The 24,704-nt window shown below is 40.3% G+C and overlaps 1 protein-coding gene across 4 annotated transcripts in view; it reads right to left on the bottom strand.

Moving 5' to 3' along the window:
• Nucleotides 1–17,539: 17,539 nt before the first annotated feature.
• The window catches only part of DIRAS2 (DIRAS family GTPase 2), a 68,808-nt gene continuing 61,643 nt past the window's right edge, over nt 17,540–24,704 (bottom strand). For all 4 annotated transcript variants that reach the window (XM_081941636.1, XM_081941637.1, XM_081941635.1 and 1 more), the window contains one exon: nt 17,540–23,618. In XM_081941636.1, coding sequence (XP_081797762.1) covers nt 22,982–23,618 — 637 coding nt within the window. In that variant the 3' untranslated portion in view covers nt 17,540–22,981. The remainder of the gene's footprint in view (nt 23,619–24,704) is intronic.

Below are 24,704 nucleotides of genomic sequence, written 5' to 3'. Positions count from 1 at the left end.
CAGAATTCCTTATTGATCTACCCACATTGTCAAGAAATTATCAGGAAATCCATCTATTTTTTATCACTCTCAATCTATTATCTGAATTATGAAGATGGCATCATTTGAATTAGCTGGGTAAAATGATCAAAAGCAGAACTGGATATGGGATTACCTTAAGTGAGGTCATTACAGCATGTCCTAGTTTAGAGATAATGGAACAGCGTGGTTTTCTGTTTTTGTAAAAAATCTTGCCAGTTACTGTATTTCCTTCCTTTTCCTTTTTTAGTTGCAGGATGGAATTGGAAGCATCATTTTAAAACAAATGATAAAGGAACTGTAGTTAATTATAACAAATCAACATCAAATCATAAAAACCTGGGACATTATCACTAACTCAATTTAAAACAAAAACACCCCCCCTCCTCCCGTAAATTGAAATCCTTTTGAATAGTAGTTAGATTTTTTTTTTAGATAATGTGGTTTGCACAAAACTGAATACCAAACATTTTCTTTGGATTGCAATGATCAATAAGAAGAGAGAAGGGCTGAGTATTTCTGGTGCAGACAGAGGTGGACGTGCCTCATTCTCCCCATGTGACTCCACTGCTCAGGTTTGGTCAGATCCAAAGGACATCTTCTGAACCATTTCCAATGTTTGCAGAATCTCCTGTGTATTATATATTACTATGTAAAGCAGATATCTGCATTTTGATCAAATTACCCAACACTGAATATAATCAATTTCAATTAAGCACTCTTCAATCTGGGTCTTCATGTAGGATTTGGAAGTATCTGTATAGCATGCTCCTTGAGCATTACATAGACCTCAAATTTTTTATCTTTACTGCATTGTGAAGCTGTCTTGAGATATCGTGTTTACTGAAGGATGAATTTGAAGCTCAAGCACTGAGATGTTAATGCTGTCTGATAGGATTGAAAGTCACTGCAGTTGAAATGTTCCTCATCCATGAAAAAGGGAAACTCATTATCACCAATTCCTTATAACTCTGACTCTCTGAACTCTAATACATCAATCAGAAAATTTCTTAGTTTTCTTGGGAATCTGAACACTTCCTCTAGAGCAGTGGTGGGTTTCAAAATTTTTTAGAACCTCTTCGGTAGGTGTGGCCTACTTTGTGGGAGTGGCTTGCTGGCCATGTGACTGGGTGGGAGTGGCTTGCCAGCCATGTGACCAAATGGGAGTGGCTTGCCAGCCATGTGACTGGGTGGGCGTGGCCAACTTGTAAAATGTGGTGAAACTCACTTAACAATGCTCTTGCTTAACAACCAAAATGTTGGCTCAGAAACTCTGGCATTTGAAGCACGCAAGTCTTAAAGCTGTCAAGTTACCTTTGCACCCCTAACCCTTTAGAAAAAAAACCCAGGGGTGTTCAAACCTGACAGCTTTAAGACTTCTGGACTTCAACTCCCAGAATTCCTCCTCTCGCTCTTCCTCTTGATGATGTGCGGACGGGCGGGGGGAGGGAGCTGGAACCGGTTCTAAACAGCACTGTAGATTTGTGGAACCTCTTCTATAGAAGAGGTTAGAACTGGCAGGAACCCACCCCTACTCTAGAGCCATGATGGTAAACCTATGGCACGTGTGCTGGAAGGGGCATGGAGAGCCATTTCTCCAGGCACGCCAGTCATCGCCCATTGCTCTTCTGGCTTCCAGCGGTGCACATGTGTGCTAGCAAGCTGGTCTTCGCGTGTACAAGACCACTGGAAACTAGAAGAGCAGCTCCCTGGCACACATGCGCACACTGGGGAGCTGAGCTTCCGGTTTCCGGTATGTGCATGCATGCCGGTCAGCTTGTGTGAAGTGGAAAGGTAACACACACTCTCTCTCCCCCTTCTCTCTAGAGCAGTGTTGGCGAACCTTTTCGCCACTGAGTGCCAAAACAGGAGCACACGCATGAGGCAGTGCTAGAAACTGGAACACCAGGTGACTGGCATGCATGCTCATGCTGGAAACTGGAAGCTCAGCTTCCCGGCACATGCATGTGCACTGGGGAGCTGCTCTTTCAGTTTCCGGCACTGTTCCACGCACACGCTCCCGTTTTGGCACTCGGTGCTGAAAAGGTTCACCAACACTGCTATAGAGGGAGGGAGGGAGAGAGAGTGCTACCTTACCACTTCACACAAGCAGTCTGAGGATACAATTCCTTTGACTGTAAGGGCCAATTGTATTTTTTAAACTAAAGTATGACGCTGAAATCCAGGCTTCATGATACATAATAAAGCTGTCTTTGTTTCGTTATTGCATAGTTCTGCTCTATTTTTGAATGCAATTCAATGCAGTTTTGAATCCCCTTCCATTGCATCTACATCTTTCCCTTCTCTCTTTCTATATATACATGTGTGCATTTGAAGGCACAAGAGATTTTCCCTTTGCTGATTTGTTTTTCACTTCAAATGATGTTTTCCTTCTGCAAGTCGGGCAACTCACGAGACTACAGCAATTACTTGGCACTTATTGCTATATTTACTTTCATACATACTGCCTTCTTACCTTTTAACTTCCTTGGAGTTGATTGTTTATTTGCCAGTATGGCAAAATTACAATTGTTATGAGGTCACCTCTCAGTCAGCTCCCAATCCTAAATAGAGAAGACAGCACCTGAATCTAAATATACCTTCATATAGGTCAGGCTTTTTTTATGTTAGGAAGGGACAGAGAATCCTGGTAGGCTTTTAAAAGAATGATAGAGAACTCAGGAAGAAATGGAAGATAAATTGCTGTACTGAAACAGAAATGAGTGGATATTAACATCTTCCTAGTCCTCAGAATTAATACTAGAATTTCCAAGAAAATAAGAAAGCCAGGTAAACTGAAGCATAAGAGTATTTGGGGGATAATAATAAGAAACAATTCTGGATGGATTGTTAATGTATAGATATTTAGGCAGGTTTATATATACATACATACATACATACATACATACATACATACATACATACATATATATTTGTGTTGTATTTGTACTGATAAATAAATAATATTATATCTGTGATGAGCCGAAGGACAGAAAGAGGGAGTAGTGACCTTCCTCCCATATTTAGGCATACCAGGGGTTGTAACACAAATACATACATACATATATGTGTGTATGTGTGTGTGTGTGTGTGTGTGTGATATTTGTACTGATAAATAAATAAAGGGAGACTAGTATAGATCTATTTCGAGCTAATTAGCTCTCATCAGCTAGCCATACCCTTACTGGGATTTGAACCCGGGCTGTATATATCTTAGGCAGGAGTTTTAGCCACTAAGCCACAGGCTCTGTTCCTTATTAGCTCGAAATAGATCTATACTAGTCTCCCTTTATTTATTTATCAGTACAAATATAACACAAATATAAAAAGGCAACATTAAAAATAAAAATATGGTTTTCTGCCTGCATGGTCTTCTGTGATAAGCCGAAGGACAGAAAGAGGGAGTAGTGACCTTCCTCCCATATTTAGTCATACCAGGGGTTGTAACACAAATACATACATACATACATACATACATACATACATACATACATACATATGTATGTTACGGTGAAAGACCGAAATCTGGTGAATGTCGACATTCACTGGTGAAAGACCGAATATTTCATTACATCGTTTTACATTCGGACCTTCACCGGTGAATGTCAACATTCACATAGTCGCTTGGTGTATGTCCAAAAATACCCTTATCCTCTCGACACCCTTACCCTAATCCCCTTACCCTAATACCTCGGCTCCTCGCTTCCTTTTAAGCGTCTTCTATTCGCGGAGTTTTTTTTTTAAAAACCTGCGATCCTTAAGAAGACGCTTAAAAGGAAGCGAGGAGCCGAGGTATTAGGGTAAGGGTGTCGAGAGGATAAGGGTAATCCTCTCGACACCCTTACCCTCCTCTTACCCTAATACCTCGGCTCCTCGCTTCCTTTTAAGCGTCTTCTTAAGGATCGCAGGTTTAAAAAAAAACTCCGCGAATAGAAGATGCTTAAAAGGAAGCGAGGAGCCGAGGTATTAGGGTAAGGGGATTAGGGTAAGGGTGTCGAGAGGATAAGGGTATTTTCGGACATACACCAAGCGACTATGTGAATGTCGACATTCACCGGTGAAGGTCCGAATGTAAAACGATGTAATGAAATATTTGGTCTTTCACTGGTAAATGTCGACATTCACCAGATTTCGGTCTTTCACCGTAACATATATATAACAACTGTTGATATTTTACTTCTTCTAGACAAAGAGCTATGATATTGTTCTTGGGATCTGTTGGAGCCACCCTCCCAGTTTAGGAGTCCACAGCCCAGTGGTGAAATTCAATTTTATTTACTACTGGTTCTATGGGCATGGCTGGGTGGGCGTGGCAGAGGAAAGATATTGCAAAATCTCCATTCCCACCCCACTCTGGGGCCAGCCAGAGGTAGTATTTGCCGGTTCTCCAAACTACTCAAAATTTCCACTACCGGTTCTCCAGAACCTGTTGAATTTCACCCCTGCTACATCCCCAAGTGTCTCTAACACTACTGAGACTACTAGGGCCTTTACTTTTCACTTTCCATATCCTCTCCAGATCCTAGTACTTGCAGTTTCTCATAGACTTCTTCCTGATATTGCTGTCACTTGGCACCATTATATCTATCAGCATCGCTATCTTCTGGTCCTTATCTACTATCACAATGTTTAGTTGATTGGATGGTATCTGCCTGTCTATCTAGATTGGGAAGTTCCACACAATAATGGATAAAAACTGATCAAGGACAGATTCATCCTAGAAATAAGGAGAAATTTTCTGACAGTGAAAACAATCAACCAATGGAACAGTTTGCCTTCAGAAGTTGTGGAAGCTTCATCACTGGAAGTTTTCAAGAAGAGACTGCTGTAAAAGATTGGCCCATCTATCAGAAATGGTGTAGGGTCTCCTGCTTGGGAGGGTGGTTGGATTAGATGACCTACAAGATTCCTTCCAACTCTGTTAATCTGTTAAATCCTAACCCTCCTATTCTCTATGACCGTCTGTGTGAACTCCATCTGGATTTGGGAGGTCTAGCCTAGTGCAAGTGTTCCTGTACACAATATCAGCTACTTGGTTGTGCCATTCAGTGTCTGCAGGTTCTGTCTACATCTTACACCTGCCACTATCTCTTAGACTGTCTCTGAAGACTCTGCATAGTCTGCAGTTTGGGTCCTACCATACAAGTAATATGGTAGACCCATTTCTATGCATCTGGTGCTTAGTGCCTGTTCATGTGTGGCTATAATCAATGACTAGTGCTGCCTTTTAGCCCTTTCCAGCTACTGGCAGGATTTCCCAATTTCTCATGTCATTTATCTCAGCTATCTGTGTAAGGTCCATCCCATACAGATGTTTATCTTGCCATGGCATTTTATTTGCCATATGTGCCGTTGCTTCAGGAGTTTCCTCAGCAGGTCATCATTGGGGCTATCTTATTGCTGCGCGCATGGATGTTCTGAGTTTCATCCAGAACAATGTCTTTAATACCATACCTCCTGCCCCTTTTCAAACTGTGTGCAATCTCTGGGCATTGGACTTGGGGTGAAATGCTCCATACATTGTGAAGAGCTTCCAGGTCTTTGCATAAGCAGCTTCTATGTCCTCCTTTGGTCAGCTCAGCAGGGTTTCAGATGACTAGCAGGGCATACCTGTATGTGCCCATGGCATGGATCTTTTTCTTCCCATTGAGCTGGCTCTTTTTCTCAATATAGTAAAAGTATATACAAACAACAACAACAACAAAAATAGAAAGTAAGAAAAAGAAAAAAATGAAATGAAACAAGAGGAAAAAATAATTATGCCTTCCATTCTTCTTTATATTGAGTAATTGCTATCTTATTATTTTTCCCTTCCTTTTTGGCCTCATTTTAATCCCTGAATCCAGAAATCATCAATTCAGCCTTTTCTTATTTCATCAGAAAAATCCATTCAAGGTTTCTAGTCTTTCAAAAAAATTCATTTTTCCCCTGACCAAGTTGGTCCATTTGGAATTAAATATATATTTCAAAGTAATGGTGCAGATGTTGCTGCAGAAACTGGGTTATTCTGAAATGATGCATTTTGACTCAGCCTGAAAGTGTTGAACTATCCATTTTTAATTGAAAAGGGGCATTTTGTCAGCAGTTGGAAAGCATATGGTCTAAACATCAGTGGAAAACAAAACTCTGTTACTTTCTATTTAAGAAGCTTTTGATATAGTCTCACCTGCAATAAAAAGAGTTGACTAAGCTAATATTATGCTTTTATTTATACATGGTCCTACCATTCAATATAACTAGTTGCTCAAGATAGAATAATATTAGCTAATATAAAATGACTTTTGTTGCAAAATGTGGACTTCGGTTATATAAAAGTCACAAATTCTAAGAATATTATGATCAGTATTAAAGAAATACTAATTGCATATTTGAAAGGTCTCAACTTCTTATTAATTCTGTGTCATGGACTGCCATTCTGTCATCATTTGCGTGAGAGTAAATTCCAATAAATTTAATCTTTTGAGTTGCCATGCATATGATTGCTGTGTTGCCTTACTTTCCAGTGCCTCTATCTATATTTCATATAATTAATTACTTCTAATAGATTAAAGGAAGAGTGACAGTTGCAGGGTTACAAATATAACAAGCAAACCATTTAGATGCAATCATATAGAAAAAGAAAAATTAGTTCTGTTCTGAATAGTTTTAAAAAGAGGATGTGTGAATGCAAAGAATCCCCAAACCCTACATATTTGAACAAATGCTAACACCTCTGGCCATCAGGGAAATAGCTACCGTACACGAGTAAGTGGAGTTCACTTTTGTGCCTCATTTCACATCAATTCAATTCACTTCATTATTTTCTTACTGAAAATCAGTAAAATTTTGTTGGGAAAAGCCTACGTTATTTCTTTTTCAGACTCATTGTACTTGTGTAGACAAAACTTGACTTTATCTTCAAGTTTCTTTTTTTTTTTTGAACAAAATTTTATTGGTTTTACAAATTTTTTAGGAAAAAGGGTAGTGGAAAAGGGTACAAATTATGGCAGCTACATTGTGCAGAGAATGGCACTCCCCCCGACTCTCATAATTTTCACTTGTTAATACATTAAGAAAAATACTACTTAACAATTTTTGACAGCATATTTTACCTTATATCTTCCAATATTTTCAATCTATTTTATATCCAACAAAAAAAATCCCTGTATCAGCAATTGCAGTGTTTTTCTAGCTCACTTTTGTGATCTAAGTTTTCTTGATGCTGCCTCTTCCCCCCCCCCCCCCCCACCAGCAAGGCTCCGGCACCTCCTGTGTCCTGCGTGTCCTGTATAGTGTCAACAGCTTTATCTAGGAGAGCATTGTTTTTTTCCATGAAGGCCTCCGCCTCCATAGTTGTATTAATTCTAACTCTACTGCCCTCCCAGAATATCAACATACCTTCTGGCAGAAGCCATCGAAACCAAACCCCTTTTTCAAATAGTTTTTTTGCTAAAAACGAATATTTTTTTCTTTTATCTCTGACTTTCTTTGGGATTTGTTTCAGGATGACTATCTCTCTCTCCTTGTATTTTAATGTTTGCCCCCTTTGTGCACTCAGAATCTCATCTCTTGTAGTTTTTCTAAGAAATTTCTTTATCTTCAAGTTTCTTGAACCATCTGATTTTCTTTGAAAAAAATCACTTAAAAAAAACGGAAACTTACTACAGTCTCTGGAGTCATCCTGATTTTCATCCTGAGGGAGAAATGGAGAAGCAGTAGCCATGTATGAGGATCTATCTTCCTACCATGAAGACCAAGACAGAGTGCTTGACAGGGTCTAGAGAAAATGGTGGGGAGCCAATTTAGTAGCTTTTAATAAATATCATGTTGGAAAATATATGAGTTGAAAACCTTCCCCACTTAATGAGAAGTCTCATACCATGGTTTTCAAATTCAAGTTTGAGTGTGTTCTTGAAAAATGGGGATGGAAACAGCAAGGATGAGTAAAGACAGTCCTTTGTAATATTAACAGAAATCTAAATATTACAGGAAACTCTATGGCAAAATGAGTGGAGGCCGAGGCAAAGCCTAATTGCCAGTAAGCTATCTCCTGTCAGGCAGGGCCAAAGAGTAACTGTGCTGAGACAAGAAAGGCAGGAAGGAAAAAAAACCTGAGATTAGAACCTCACAGGGAAAGAGCAGGCAGAGTAGAAGATACAAAGGGTTCATAAAGGAAATTCCTGTCTTTTTACACAAAATGGTCCCTTGTGGATAGTAACCTATGAGATATTGAAGGGGTCAGTGAGTATAATTCATTCTCCCAGCTTATTGCCTACCAGATCAAAAATGATTGCTTTACCTAGACTGAAAAACTGTGTTCTCTGCCCATCAGGCAACTTCAGCCAGGATCTTTGCTCCCTGACAAATCATGACAACATAACGTTCTGTCTATTTTTCTCTCTTCCATTCCTTCTTTAATGCATGCTCCAGGGGCAAACAGATGCATCCCCTTAAGCACAGAACGGTTCCTGTAGTTATTGCTTGCATCTGTTCTCTACATCTCTGCAAACTTTTATAGTCACACAAGGGCAGCAGTAACCTACAATTTTCTTTTCTTTTGAGGAACATATATTTGAGGAGCTTTTCATGGGTAGAGGTGATTTCCATTGAAAAAAAAATCATATAACTCAATGTTCTCGCAAGCCTGTTGGATAGTGACATTATTTTGTTCTCAAGGTGATCAGCAAAGAAGAGAAAGGAAATGATTGCTCTATTTCTGTTATTAAAATGTTACAATCTGTTCATTTGCTGCATTGACTTCAGTTGCTCTATTTATTCTGCAGTGATGGCTGCAGTTAGTATATTTTAACTTTGACTGTAGGTGGAACATCTGATAAAATTATTTGTTGTTGGTTTCCTTTGAATCATAATTCTTGGCAAGAGAAAAATAAAGGGACTTATGCATTGAGAGAAACATTCCTTTTACTAATCAATCTGTTTTTTTTTTCATTGAAGGTTGTGGGGGGCATATGATTACGAGTTGTTTTCTATGATTTATTAAGTTAATATAGTATTATAATCAGTAGAAGCTAATGGGTGCACTTAAGAAATAGAGCACAAAACTAGAGAAAAATTATGGCTGTGGTTAAATGCACCCTCAGACTTGTTGAAAAATTCAGAAGAGGAAGGATTGCGGAAAAGTACCGTCTCATTGAATCTAGTTTTCAGGCTATCAGAATATAGACCTTTTCATATCATACCTTCATACAGGAAAGTTTTCATCTCAAAGAAAACATCTGCTTTCAGGAAGTCAGTATTTATCCTCAGGACATAAAAAATAGTGACTTTGGAAGCTTCAAAAGAGAAATTGGCAAAAGTCTGGTTCAGATAACTATTAGTTGCAATTACGATATATTCAAGGGATGTGGTGGCTCAGTGGCTAAGACGCTGAGCTTGTTGATCAGAAAGGTCGGTAGCTCGGCGGTTCGAATCCCTAGTGCTGTGTAATGGAGTGAGCGCCCGTTACTTGTTCCAGTTTCTGCCAATCTAGCAGTTCAAAAGCATGTAAAAATGCAAGTAGAAAAATAGGAACCACCTTTGATGGGAAGGTAACAGCGTTCCATGCACCTTCGCCATTTAGTCATGCCAGCCACATGACCATGGAGATGTCTTTGGACAGTGCTGGCTCTTCGGCTTTGAAATGGGGATGAGCACCGCCCCCTAGAGTCAGGAACAACTAGCACATATGTGCAAGGGGAATCTTTACCGTTATCTTACAATATATTCATAATTGCAGGGTGGAATTGTGCACTGGAAGCAGTGTGACTTTGGATATCAGTTACTCAGGAGCATGTAAGTTTCGTCTATATCCACGCTTTCTAGAAGCAACTGCAATGAGTGGAGAACAAGGGATATGAAATGGTGACTGTGATGAGTGGAGGAGAAGTTTCTTCTACAATGGAGCTTTCTAGCAGCAACTGCGATGAGAGGATAAGGGATGGGTGGGGGTTGGGAGGGGGTAGAATGATAAGATCAGCATTATGGCATCATGCTGCAAGGCTCACTTTCCTTCCGCATACATTTTGATGTCATATGCATGATCTCTATGATGGAGCTTATGGCATGACACTACAGCACTGCCTCTATCATTCTGACAGAAGCAATCAAATACGGTAGATAGTACTGGGCTTTCCAGAGGGCTCTCCACAGTAAACACAAAACATTGCATTGAGTAAGCCTTTAATCTGATTCAGCATAGCATTTTTATGTTCTTATTTTCTTCTTTGCGTAAGACAGCTTCCTTATTGTTATATTCTAGTTGTTATGGAAATTAAATGGTTTATTTTCTAACATTCTTGATCCCTAAAGAAAATTCGTTTTTTTTTTTTTTTTTTTGCCATTCTGCATTTTGCATAAGTAAACAGCACATTCTATAATAATATGCACTTTTCTGGCAGAACTTTTGGGATCACATTAGGAATGTATTTTCTCTGACATTTCAAATATCCTTTCATTCCACATACAGGTAGTGTCATGCCCGCATAGGAGCCTGAATCTGCAAAGGATAGGCCAGAGTAGGGGTTGATAAAGGTCAAGGGGATGGCCTTGTTGGCTTCAGAGGAATGTGGGGAGGAGCAGGACTAGACAGCTCTGGGCCCCTCGGGCTGGGGATGGCTTGCCAGCAGGGAGGAATGCAGGGAGGAATGCAAGCAGGATGACCAGGAGAGGGCAGGCAGTGGAGGTGAACAGTGATGGAGTTCAGGTGATGAGCAAGGACTGTCCCCTCCTGACCCCCGAGCACGGAAAGTGGAGAGGAGGCAGGAACAGCACAAGCCAACCTGAAGACTTGGGAGGAAAGCACTCTGTCCCTCTTCACAAGGCATACCTGGGAACTGAGTCGGGTGAAATCAACTTACCTTCACTACCAGTTTGCAAATGTGAGCTTGCGGACCTTCCGCGCATGCACAGAGCATCAAAAACGGGAAGTGATGACATCCTGGTGGGTGGCAGAGCCTCCCACTGCCACCACTACCAGTTCGCCCGAATCGGATAGAACAGGCTGAATAGCACCACTGGACTGAGATTTAAGGAGATGCTGTGGGGAGAGGTGTTTGTCGGGAACAAGCATTGAATTTGTGGAATTTTGTATGCTGTTGTCAATGTTTGGTGTTTGCAGGACTGCTTGTTTCTTCCTTGCTTCATGGACTCATTGCTTCTTCCTTGCTTCGTGGATTCATTTCTTTATTCCTTTGCCTTGCTGGACTTCTTTGAAGCCATTGTACTAACAGCTGGACTGCTCACAGTGAGAGGCTGCTCTGTGTGTGTGCGTGTGTGCGCGCGCATGCGTGCTTTGCTCTGGGACTTGCTTAACATGGGAGCATTTTGGGGGGGATTGGAACATTAACGGAAAGTTTGAACTCTCAGCTGGCTGTTGTTACCTATGTGTCTTGCCCCTGGTTATCACAGGTAGTGTTGTGGTCCACCAGTGGCCTGTGGAACTGGCAGCTGTGTCCGACAGTGAGGAGGTTGGGGAGGAACATGGGCCAGTCCTGGAGTCTGGGGAAGGCTCGGGTGAGGGCTCTGTGTTGGAGGTAGAGAGGGTGCCAGGGCTATCTGGTAGTTATGTGCTGCCTCCGGAGTCTCCGAGTCTGACATCAGCAAGGCAGAAGAACAGTGTGAGCCTGTTCCCACTGTGCTTATGTGCAGAGCTTCCAGAAGCTACTGCAAGAACAATTAAGACAAAAACAATGACTTGGAAGTAAGGCTTGGAGATGATTGCTCCCTCCCATAAGACATGAAAGAGGAGCAAACGAACGTGAGCCTTTGCAGGAAGCAATTTTGTCCATTCTGGTTGGTTCAAACTCTGAGAAGCTCCATTTTAGTCTGTGCTCCATTTGGCCTTGCAAAACTAATTGGCAATGAGGTTTTTGGCAGCGTTTCAAGAGAGATAAAGGTGGGTGCTTATCAGCAATACCCTAAAAGACTGGGGCAGACAACTGTCAGACTCTTCACGAATCATTACGGGCTGTGAATGAACATAATTCATAGCCGTTTAAATAAAAAGAAGGTTTTGGGGACTAAGCATGTGATTTATGCTTTATCAGGAAGCCTAGTCAGAACAGGTAGTCTTTGACTTATGTCCATAAGGGAGCCTGCTCGCAAATCACAATTGCTATTAAGTGAAGCAACCTCATGATCACCTCACTTAATGACCTTACCCTGGTTTTCTCTAATGCTGTCATTAAGTGACCACAGATATTGTAAAGTGGAACATGGGGTACCTCAAGGATGAGGGAGACTAGCACAGTCCCACATGCCCCACCCCATGCTCTGCCCCTGGCGTCATTTTATCCCATAGAATAATTTCTCCCAAAATAACGATGAGCATATTAAAATTTCTCAAGATATTAAAAAATAGCTAAAAATAAATTTTATTTACTTGTGCTGCCTAACACATTCCTGATTCCTGCTTCTCAGATCCCTCCTCTGCAGCCCACTTCTATTTCATAAGAAGAATATTGCAAACAACCTGGATCTTGCCAAGTGGAAATTTGGCATACATTCCTGCTTTTGCATAATAGTACTAACTGAGCAACTTTGCTCTCCACTAAGCAACTCCATTCTAAGGCTAAGCACTTTGCTCTGTCTTGGCAAGAACTGAATTAATAAAAAGCAGACCCTGGTTGCCAAGTGAATAGCACTTTACAGGAGCAATACAAATTTCCTATTTTGCTAATCACGAAATATCTGTCCATTTCAGATAAATAATCATAAAAGCATGTCATCTATTGATTTATAGCCAGCTTTATGGTGGGATTAGCCCTAAACTTGCTTTGGTCCAGTTTATTAGTCATACTTTTAAGGAATGACTAGCTATTGTTATTTCCCAGTGGTCCTCCAAGGAGCTGAAGCCAGTAAGAATATTGCCTTTTATTCTTTCCTCTCCAACATAATTGTCTCATCAAGTGCTTTTAAGAATCAGAGTTATAGTTCTTGCTTTCCCCCCCCCCCTCAGATCATCTTTTTAAAGTCTGGCATAAGGAACAAACACTTCATTGTGGAAGAAGTAATACATGACTAATCTAAAGGTTTATCAGAGGACTACATCCTAAATGCTTGGAGGAGAAGGAGAAGGAGAAGGAGAAAGAGAAGGAGGAGGAGGAGGAGGAGGAGGAGGAGGAGGAGGAGGAGGAGGAGGAGGAGGAGGAGGAGGAGGAGGAGGAGGAGGAGGAGAAGGAGAAGAAGAAGAAGAAGAAGAAGAAGAAGAAGAAGAAGAAGAAGAAGAAGAAGAAGAAGAAGAAGAATCACCCCTTGATCATCTCAGCGCATCATCCTGCATATGAAACCATCAGTTCTGCATCCCAAGATCTCCAGTAAATCCAAATTTGCCCCGGTTCTTGATCTTCCTGCTGCTTTAAATATGATAGATCATATCTTCTGGACCAGCTGTAGGGATTGGGAAATGTAGTGTGCTGCAGTGGTTCTCCTCATTCCACATTCTGTGTGGCCAATTACACACACAGGGCCAGCTTATGATACAAAGCTAAGGTGTTTATTGCATTCATAAATCCTCAACCTTTGTAACATTAACACAGTGTAGATTTTCTCCTTAGTAAATGAAAACAAGAAAAGTTACTTTTCAGATGGTCAAAGAGACCATCCCTTCCAAAGTGATTGGAGAGTGGCTAGTCCAGTCCAAATTTCAGCTGGGTCAAAGAAGGAATTCAAAGCAACACACTGGAGGTACAACACCAATTGCCATAAAGAACCAGTCAAGGTGCAATTTCTTTCTATAGGTCCTACTACCAGTTTAACTAATTTGTTCATCAGGGGCCAAATGTAAAAAGTAATAAAAATTGATTTATTTGAACTGTTTCAATACTCCCATTACGCTCATCCACACATTCGTATATCAGGTAGTCCTTACAATCATTTAGTGACCATGAAGTTACAATGGCATCAAACAAAGTGATTTACGATCATTTTTCACACTTACGACCATTCCAGCATACCCATGGTCATGTGATCAGAATTTGGATGCTTGGCAACTCGCATGTATTTATTATTATTATTATTTTATTTCTTAGATTTTTAGACCGCCCCTCTCCCAAAAAGGGACTCGGGGCGGTGTACAGTCAATACAATAAAACCAGTCATAAAATTAAATACATTTAAGCTACATTTAAGATACATTTGGAGGGGAGATAGGCTGTACTAAGAAATAAATAATTCTAATCCTAAAAACATCACAATTAAAACCCCAAACCCTAAAATAAAATAAATCCCTGGGAGGTAAAACTAAGAAAGTGCCAGGCCAGCTGATTGAAACAGGTGAGTCTTTAACTTTTGCCGGAAGGAACGGAGGTCGGTGGTAGTTCGAATGTCTGGGGGGAGGTCATTCCAGAGGGTTGGGCCCATCACAGAGAAGGATCTACTCCTAGGTGTCGCCCGCTGGCATTGCCTAGCAGACGGCACCAGGAGGAGCCCCTCCCTGTGTGAGCGGATAGGTCGCAGGGACGTATGTGGAAGGATGCGATCCTGCAGATAACTAGGTCCTCTGCCATGGAGCGCTTTAAAGATGGTGATCAATACCTTGAAACGCACCCGAAAGGCCACAGGTAGCCAGTGCAGCTCGCGCAGGAGAGGTGTTACGTGGGAGTAACGTGTACTTCCCATAATAACCCGCGCGGCTGCGTTCTGAACTAGCTGCAGTCTCCGGATGCGTCCCAAGGGAAGCCCCATGTAGAGGGCATTGCAGTAGTCCAGGCGAGACGTCACCAGCGCATGAGTGACCGTGCGCAGGGCACTCCGGTCCAGTAGGGGGCGCAATTGGCGCACCAGGCGAACCTGGTGGAACGCCCCCCTTGCCACGGCTGCCACATGGTCCTCCATTGACAGCCGGGCATCAAGGAGGACGCCCAAATTGCGCGCCCGCTCCACAGGGGACAGTTGTTCGCCCCCTATGGCCAGCGATGGGGTCAGCTGGCTGAACCGAGGTGCCGGTAACCACAGCCACTCGGTCTTGGAGGGGTTGAGTTTGAGTCTGTTGTCCCCCATCCAGACCCCGACGGCTTCCAAACACCGGGACATCACTTCGACAGCCTCGTTGGGGTGGTTTGGGGTTGAAATATACAGCTGAGTATCATCAGCGTAGAGATGGTACTCAACCCCAAAACCACGGATGATCTCACCCAGCGGCTTCACATATGCGTTGAACAGGAGAGGCGAGAGGACTGACCCCTGCGGCACCCCACAAGTGAGTGGCCTCAGGGACGACCTCTGCCCCCCTGTCAACACACATTGCTTCCGGTCGGAGAGGTAGGAGCCGAACCACCGCAAAACGGTGCCTCCGACTCCCATCCCCTCCAACCGGCGCAATAGGATACCATGGTTGATGGTATCAAAAGCCGCCGAGAGGTCTAATAGGACCAGGATAGAGGAGCAACCCCTATCTCTGGCCCTCCAGAGATCATCAACCAACGCGACCAAGGCTGTCTCAGTGCTGTGCCCGGGTCGGAAGCCGGACTGGCGTGGGTCTAGATAGTCGGATTCGTCTAGGTGTCGTGGGAACTGCTGCGCCACCACATTCTCAACAACCTTCGCCAAGAAGGGGAGGTTGGAGACTGGACGATAGTTAGCTAGCTCCATTGGGTCGAGCGAAGGCCCCTTGAGCAAGGGTCTCACCACCGCCTCTTTCAAGGCGGTTGGTAAGTATCCCTCACCCAGTGAGGCGCTCACCAGGCCCAGGAGCCAGCCTCGTGTCACCTCCCAGGCTGCCAGTACCAGCCAGGAGGGGCACGGGTCCGTTAAACAAGTGGTGGGTCGCAGCCGTCCACGCAACCTGTCCAAATCCTCGGGTTTCAATGTCCTGGGATTATGTGATCACTATTTGTAACCTTCCAGTCAGTTTCCAACATGCAAAATCAATGGGGAAACCCAGATTCACTTAACAACTACATGATTCCCTTAATTGCAGTGATTCATTTAATGACTGTGGCAAAAATATTGTAAAATAGGGCATAACACACTTAACAACTTTCTTGCTTAGCAATGGAAATTTTGGGCTCATGTGGTCATAAGTCTGGGACTACCTGTACCATCATTCAATCAGGTTCATTGGGAATTGGTTAGCCCAATTGACTGGTCTTGCAGAAGATGTCTATGAAGATTCTCAGTAATCCAAGTCATGGTTGTCCCAAAGGTGCTTTTTCAAGAGGCAACTGGACTTTCTGGTTTTCCTTTGAAGACTCCACTTAAAAGACAAAGACCACTCGTTTGAGGACAGCAAAGTCCATATTTTGGACATAGAGGATCACTGGTTTGAAAGTGTGGTCAAAGAGGCCATCTATATCAAAATTGAACAGCACTCTCTCAACAGAAGGGGAGGGATATGACATCCATCTCTGGTCTACAACACAGTCCTTTCAGCAGTTTCAAGAAGGCTCCACACCCATTTGCACTACTCAGGTGACCCTGACTGATGGCAGATCAACCTCTAGGTAGCCTCAATGATTCTCTAAAAGAATACAAATGACCAGCTGTCTGCAACGAGTATAAATCCTTTCATTACCCTCCATTCAATGTGACGCAGGGGTGGGTTCTGGCCAATATTACTGCCGGTTCGTTCGTGTGTGTGCTGCATTACATGGAAATTGTTCTGCGCATGCACAGAACTAAAAAAAAGATGACGGTGGTGACGGCGGCGACTGGGGAACCAGTTTGGAGGCATGTCCAGCCTGTGTTGTTGCCTGTTCTGCGACCCATGCCAGCATACCACTACCGGTTCGGCTGAACCAGGCCGAACCAGTAGGAACCCACCTCTGGTCTGAGGTGAAGAAGCTTCTTGGATGAGTATATGTCTTCAAAGAAAAACCAAAAAGTCCAGTCACTTCTTGAAAAAAACAACTTTTTCAGAAGATGCAACCTGCTGTAGATTGACACCCATGTCAGAAGTGTTCCAGCAAGTTTATGATTCCATCTTCCTTTTATATCCTATAACCAGATTCACAAACTTGCCCCTGAGTAAATCATCACTAGAATTCGGTCTTAAATAGCTTGTCTTTACCTGCATATTCCCTTTTCCAATGTGAAATGTGGTGTTATTTTCAGATACCTACTTGCTTAGACTCCTTTCTGTTATTCACCATCTTGGAAAGGTTGGGTTTTTTTTTGTTTTTGTTTTTTTTTTGGTCCTTGCCTTCCCATGTTCATTTGGGGTCATTTATAACAGGATTGGTATCTTTGAGATTGCTTGCTCCTGGCAGTATCTGCCCAATATCCATCCTGTAAAATTGGCAAAAGATCCCTAAGCTGAGGGAGCATTATATCAGGGGCTTGTAAGGAGACCTCTTATTAAACAATTCTTCAGGATTTAGGAAGTCCATTAAAACATGCCTGTTCCAGGAAGCATTTGAAGAGTAGAGTGGACAGATCATTGATTATTTTCACTGGGTCTTTTTCTCAGTGTAGAAGTCATTTGTAAAATACTTTGCTATTTACTTTAAACTTTGTTACCAATGCAATGCAGATGTGATTTCATTTACACTTGCAATTTAACCGCCTTTTAAACTTGATGAACAAAGAATTAGAACAAAGTCTAAAATTTGTCATTTAAAATGTTTATTTTTTTCTGCTTTATCTATAGAATATCACAGGGAACATAGAAACCTGGAGGCACAAAGTACATGATAAACGCTATTGAATAAAATATTACTGAATGAAACTATAACAATAAATACGCTTGAATATGCATCTTAATAGCTTGCAGACTTATATAAAATTCATGCTTTTTGAACAGCATACTTTTTCATATTACATGTTCATGATGCTGGCATCCCTTGACAAGTTTAAACAAGTTATTTTTGTGTGTGTGAATATTGATTTTCAAACATTTCATATTTATTCGTATCACACTTGAAAATAAACCACATATGTAACAAACCGAATAACTTTATTCCCTAAGAATTTCTGTCTTCTATCAAAAAACTCCCACAAAACTTTACATTGTAAGAGTGAACATGTATTTTGATAAACACACATATATGTAAAATCTATTATAAATTACAACAAAAGGGTATAATAGAAAACATACCTTCCTTAGAATTACTGGTAGAAGAATAAATATTGCTTGTATAGTAGCTTTGCCTCAGCAAATGCAAGGCTAGGAAATATAGTCATGGCTTATTCTATTATTACAAGAATGGGATCAACAAGCAACAGAAGAATTGTATGTTTCCATTTAAATAATGACCTCCAAGAGATGACTGATTGGACAGAGCCTAATATGCATACCTATTTAAAATATCCTCTAATTTCTGGAATCTAAATAGGACACTTACATGTTTAAAATTGATTGTTTCAGTATATCCTTGGTACAAATGATTAGATTTGCAATCACAGACAGGATTTGGGAAATAAATGAACTGTCCCTTTTTAAAAAAAAGATAATATAGACTGAATGAAGTTAAGAAGGATTTGTACAAGCTTCTTTGACAGGGATGTCATGCATTTACAAGGAAAGTTCTATTAATAGTTTTTCTGGGAGTTACAGGCTGTTCCGTGGGGCTGCTTTAGTTATCTCCCAGCCTTACAGTGATGAAAGCATATTTGTAGCATCCAAGTGAGGCTCCTTTCTCACACACAAACATGCAATGAGATATTTCTGAAGGTTTTATTTTGTGCGCGGCTGATCATATTAAACTGAGTTAAAACCATAGCTCTTCTGGCTTGATTAAAAAGAGATGAACTGCCCTGCCCTAACAGAAGATCTAAAGATTTTTTTTAAGCGTCTGTGAATTTGTGAATTGGCAGGCTATGTGCTTCCTGATGCCTCTATATTCATGCACATGCATTGCCGTTAGAATAAATCATGGTTAATATCTGTATGTAGTTTTACAGAACCACATACATGAAACAATGGGATTTAATTTAATCATCACTAAAGCATCTCTTTTTCAGTAACACCACTGCCAAAAAATGTCTCAGATCAAGTCCAGCCTCACTCACCTTTCCCTCATTCCCCGAGTTAATTCAGAAAGAAGATAAATCCTAAAGCATAGTAAGTACAGCAAGTGGCTAGAAAACTACTCTCCAAATTACAAAGAAGAGCACTAATTAGCCAGCAATTATTAGCATAAAATGGGAAGCATCCCTGATAAATAGGTGTTGTTGGAGCAAATATTGCTACAGGAAGCCAGAGAAATGCTACCAGAATCAGATGACTTCAATGTTCAAGGATGCCTTAAAGTATTAAATGATTCCCAAGAAATATATTGGAATTGCTCTATTCAATTTCTGCAGGTTATGAAAAATAGACCTGGGAATGAAGTTGGCAAAAATTATGAAGGAGGAACTAAGAGCTGTCTTTTCTTACATCATGTTTAGGTTGGTCTTGAAATTCTAATTCAAAATATTCATAGCTTGTAAGTAGATTCTAAATGTAACATGCATTTTTAGCAAGCAGCTACCAGATTATGTTTCAAAATGTATTTCAGTCTGGAGTTTTTATTTTCCTTAATGGAGTCTTAAATGGAAAAGGTAAAAACCCTTTTCATGAAAGCATGCTTAAAAACAAAAGAAGCCAATAATGTGGTTCTATATGGAATTATTGGACCTACTAAATGCTGTTGGATTTTGTGATAGTTTAAAAATCAACTTATTTAACAGAAAATAAATTTTGAAAATGTTCATATGCTTTTATGTGGTTTGAAAGAGATTTTTTCTAATGACAAACCTGATGCAAAAAAAATTAAAAGAAAATTTGAAAACAATACAATACAATACAATATCAGAGTTGGAAGGGACCTTGGAGGTCTTCTAGTCCAACCCCCTGCCTAGGCAGGAAACCCTATACTGTTTCATACAAGATGTACTGTTCCTTTGTAAAAAAAAATAAAAGACTGAATTGGAAACATTTGTTAAATGAAACCAATGCGCTGTGTCCAATGAATCCAAACAACTAGCATAGTTAGCTCTATTTGGGTTCATGCAATACCTTAAAGCATAAATTAATCTAATTGGATGGGTTCTCACCAGAGGTGGTTTTCTGCCAGTTCGGCCCAGATTGGGCAAACTGGTAGTGGCGGCAGGGGAAGCTCTGCCCACCTGTCTGGATGTTTCTGTGCGTGTGCAAAAGCATCGCACGCACACGCATGCATGAGCGAACCAGTAGCAAAATAAATTGAAACCCATCACTGGTTCTCACATCAGGGTAAGCTACAACAAAATCCTAATCGACCACTAAATTTCACTAATAGACTAAGGATGTTACATTAACTCAGCTCTTGGTTTCCTTCTCCTGGAGATTCTGACTCAGACAAAAAAAGAAGCCATTGGATCCATCTTATAGTTCCTAAATGTGGAGGAAGTTTTAACAGGCTTTGATGTCCTGAAAACAATTGCTTCAACATGTTCTGAATGGATGTCAAAATAATTTCCACCACATTTCAGAGAACACCATTAATCATCTCCGACATTCAGTCAGGAACAAATAACCATATGAGAGGAGTACTATTAAAGTTGTATACCTCCCCTACCCCTCCTTTACTGGAACATCAGAAGACAGATTTTCTTGTTCAAATGAATGTGTGTAGTTTAAAGATGCAAGTTGTTGCTGTAACACTTCACTCCCCCCACACACACACATTTGTTCTATCAAGATCAAACATTTATAAAGGGTATCTATCTTCACCTTAGGTTCATCCATTTTTATTTCTCCTCTACAGAAAATGAAAAAAAAATATATGTTCCATTTGAAATGAGCTATGGTTTCATATGGCAGGATCCTTGCTTGCCTGAAATTCTTCTTTTTGTGCAGAACAGAAATGTGTTTGGGCAGCTAAGGTGGAAGGATTCACACCATTAACATCACTATGAGCAATACCTAGTTAAAAGCGGACAATGCATTAAAAGCACCTCTTCAGTGACATTCACAGTGAAACAAACATCCTATTTTTGTGAATACTTTGCTACATTGCCTCACTTTTTGTGTATGCATTTGCTAAGATACCAATATACTGTTTAAAAGACTCCATTCTCCTCCGATTCTCTTTAAAAAAGAGAGAAATTCATGTGCTATAATATAAATGCAGAGGTTTCAGTTGTCTAAGATAATCAAGGCTAACTTGAATCCACATCTGTTTGCAAATAAGATTCAAAAGAATCATATACTCTTCTCTAAGGGATATGCATTTGTCTTTGAATTTAGGACCATATTTGGCCTGAAGGGCAAACCAGAGATCAATTCAAGAAATGGCATGGATAGTGTAGAAGGAAGAAAAATTAAATTAATATTTGATTACTGTGAAACATAGTTTATTATTCTTTGGTATTAAACATAACTAAATGATTCATCTTTAAAATGAAGCTTCAGCTTAGATTTTTGAGAATATGATGAGGATGAGGTTTTTTTCCCTATCTAATCTTCTCTCCAATTGTCTTGGAGGATCAATTTAAATTCAATTCCTCCTTTCATAAAATATATACTTAAGATTTTTTTCTCCCTTTTCTCACATGAGAAATGGCAACTTGATAACAACTTTTTGAGTTCTTGGATGGCTGCATCCAAGTGTTTTGATAGTGTATCTTTGCCCTATACGGTGGTGCCAACCCACTCATGAGAATGTTTAATCCATTTCTTCCTTAGTGACACTCTTTAATGTCTACTGTGCACAGAAAATGATTTATTGAGGAAGGAGAGTATTTTTGAAATTTCCTAATTCCAAGGGTCACTTAAAATTTCCTGGTGGAGCCAAATTCACAACTTCTGTGGTTTGCTGCAACCAGAGTTGGATATACTGCATGTCTATTTTAAGGGGGAAGGTTAGCAAGTAATTTCGCCCCGAGTCCCTTCGGGGAGAGGGGGCGGTTTAGAAGTTTAATAAATTAAATTAAATTAATTAAATTAATTAAATTTCGTCTTACTTCTTCCCATTACTGATAAAAAAATATTATCTGCACCAACTCCAGACTTGTGTAGTCTCAGTGGTTTTATTTATGTGTCTGGGGAACAATCAGATTTTGGAACTAGTGTATGGATGGTACCATTCTTCTTTTGTCCTGAGGCTGAAAACATCCACATATTTGTATCAGTGCAGTTCTGGCATAAAAGTATGGACTTCCTTGTCTATGCCATAGAGACAAGTATGCTCTTTGGTTGCCCTCCAGGTAACATATGATTTACCAGGACAAATATTCCTAATCAGTCTATAGTAAATTAATTGTTTTAACTCTTCACAATTGATGGATTATAACTGTAATTCACTCAATAAACTTATAAATTAGAAATTCTTCAGATTACTGTATAGAACATCATTAGTATTATTTGGTATTTGGTAAAAATAAATATATGGAAGGTTAAGAACCATAGAAACATTGTTTAATTTTACCCTTTGATCAAAAATATTTCCTCTCCCAGGTATCCTATTTTTCTAATAATTTCCATGCCATGTTGAACTGCAGGTAGAGCTGAAGGTTATTGAGCTTTGCCCATGCATCCAGCAGTTCTTCTGGGTACAAGAGGGAGGATTATTTTACACATTACTTAGGAGGGTAAGGAATTAGTGAGAAAAAAACAAGACATAGTAGAAGCAGAACAAATTTACAATCTAGGAAAGTCATTTTTCTAATGCCTAAATAAAATAAAACTAAGTCTGCCAAATATGTGTGTATGGATGTGAGTACACACCCACATGCATCTTTCGTGGTTCTGTACATAACACTAGTATTTATCTTTAAATGGTTATTTACCAGATCCTTTCATTGCAATAGTAACGCCAGTGAACATGGACATGTTATTATTTCTGATCTGGAAGTTAGACACCTTTGTGCCTTTGGAACAATTAATTGTTCTTGCTAATGGCTAATTTATGAAAAGACAACTTCTTGAAAGTACTTTTACTTCAAACAACTCATTGATTCAAGTACTTTTCTTTCCAAATTGCTATTAATAAAACAGTTTTCACCAATTTTCCCATGGCTTAGGGGCATGAAATCTGGTACAGTCAGAAGACAACGTCGGCATGACTGCTGCAGAATAAGGATCCTTTCACATGACCACACACTTGCCTTTCAGTTTCTCTTTCCTTTTCTGCTGCTTGCTTTTCTTGCCATCAATTTGCAAGCTCACAGTCCTACGTTTCTCCAAATTCAGCAGCTCTTGGAACAACTCTTTGACGTTGTGGTTCGTTTTAGCTGAGGTCTCCATGAAGGCACACTTCCATTTTTTGGCCATGGCTTCACCATCCACCGTTTGTACCTCTCGGTTGTGGTCCTCGTCGTTCTTGTTTCCCACCAGCATGATCGGAATGCTCTCTGTATCCCCTTTGATCTGACATATCTGCTCATAAATGGGTTTGAGTTCCTCCAAAGACTGCCGGCTGGTGACCGAATAGACCAAGATAAATGCATGTCCTTTGGAAATAGACAAGCGCTGCATGGCAGGAAATTGATGACTCCCTGTTGTGTCGGTAATCTGCAAAGTGCATATGCTCTTATCACAGCTGATCACCTGCCGGTAAGTGTCTTCAATTGTAGGGATGTAACTGTCTCTGAAGGTGCCTTTAACAAATCTCAGGACCAGTGAACTTTTGCCAACTCCTCCTGCTCCAAACACCACCACCCTGTAATCATTACTTTGCTCTGGCATGTTTTCTGATTTTTTTTTTTCAACCAGGAAAGAAAGTCTGCAGTGATAAAAAATATATATATTAAAAAAAAAAGTTATTAATAATCTATTTTTCAACAGTTCATCAAAAATCTAAATACAAAGTCATGAAATTTCACAGTGTGAGAGTCTCTTTCATCTGACTTGGAACTTACAATACAGATCAGATTAGTGAATGAATAGTAATTGATGCATTGAAATTGTTGTGATTACTTGATTTCAGGATGCAATAAGAAATGTTTATTTATTATCAGATTCACATGAAAAGCTATATAACTTCTGAATGTTAGGCATAATGATGAAAGATTTTATGGATCTGCCAAAGCTAATCCATTGCTGTGATTATACCAACGGTAACAGCCATATTTCTATATGTAATTATTTTCTTGGTTTCTGATTAAATGGAACTCATTAGGAGATGCTAAAAATGAAAGGTTATTTGGATTTTGCCTTGCTAAGACAAGATTGGAAGATAAGACTTTCTTTAGCAGCCCCGTCTTAGAATCTTGTCTCTCTCCCAAAAGCAAGAAGAGGCTTCCTCACTTTGGTTATACTATCCTGTTTCCCTGAAAATAAGCCCTCCCTGGATAATAAGCCCAGTCAGGCTTTTGAGTGCATGTGCTAAAATAAGCCCTCCTACCAAAATAAGCCATCCCTGAAAATATTGTAACACAGCAGCAGCCATGAGGTGACCACGCTCGCTGCTTCCTGCACCTCAAAAATAATAACACAGAGAAGTTTTTCCCAAATTTGCAAATGATAGAGGAGATAAGGCTTGTGAAGGCTTCAAAATACACCTAAATCAAATACATTAAATTAAAGTGATGCAAACTGCTTCATTGACACAAATTACATTGTCATTTTTTTTCTTGATAAAGAGGATAATGGCACTGCCTTGAAAAGGCTAAGCATTCATTACTCTTACCTTTGCTACTGTCTTAATTTCAAATGTATTTTATAATAAATGCTGGTAAATTCAACATGATTCAACATGGCTGCTGAAAGCCAAGGGTGATTACCAGTAGTTAAAATTAGCCTTGGAATTATGAACTTCACTGGCCTACTTTAGGGCAATTTTCTTTATAGGTAACTAATCTTGTATATC

Source organism: Natrix helvetica (assembly GCF_964273705.1).
Source record: "Natrix helvetica genome assembly, chromosome: 2".
In the NCBI taxonomy this organism is placed as follows: domain Eukaryota; kingdom Metazoa; phylum Chordata; class Lepidosauria; order Squamata; family Natricidae; genus Natrix; species Natrix helvetica.
The sequence above is the reverse complement of the archived record's forward strand: the minus strand, read 5'-3'. Positions and strand labels throughout refer to the sequence as shown.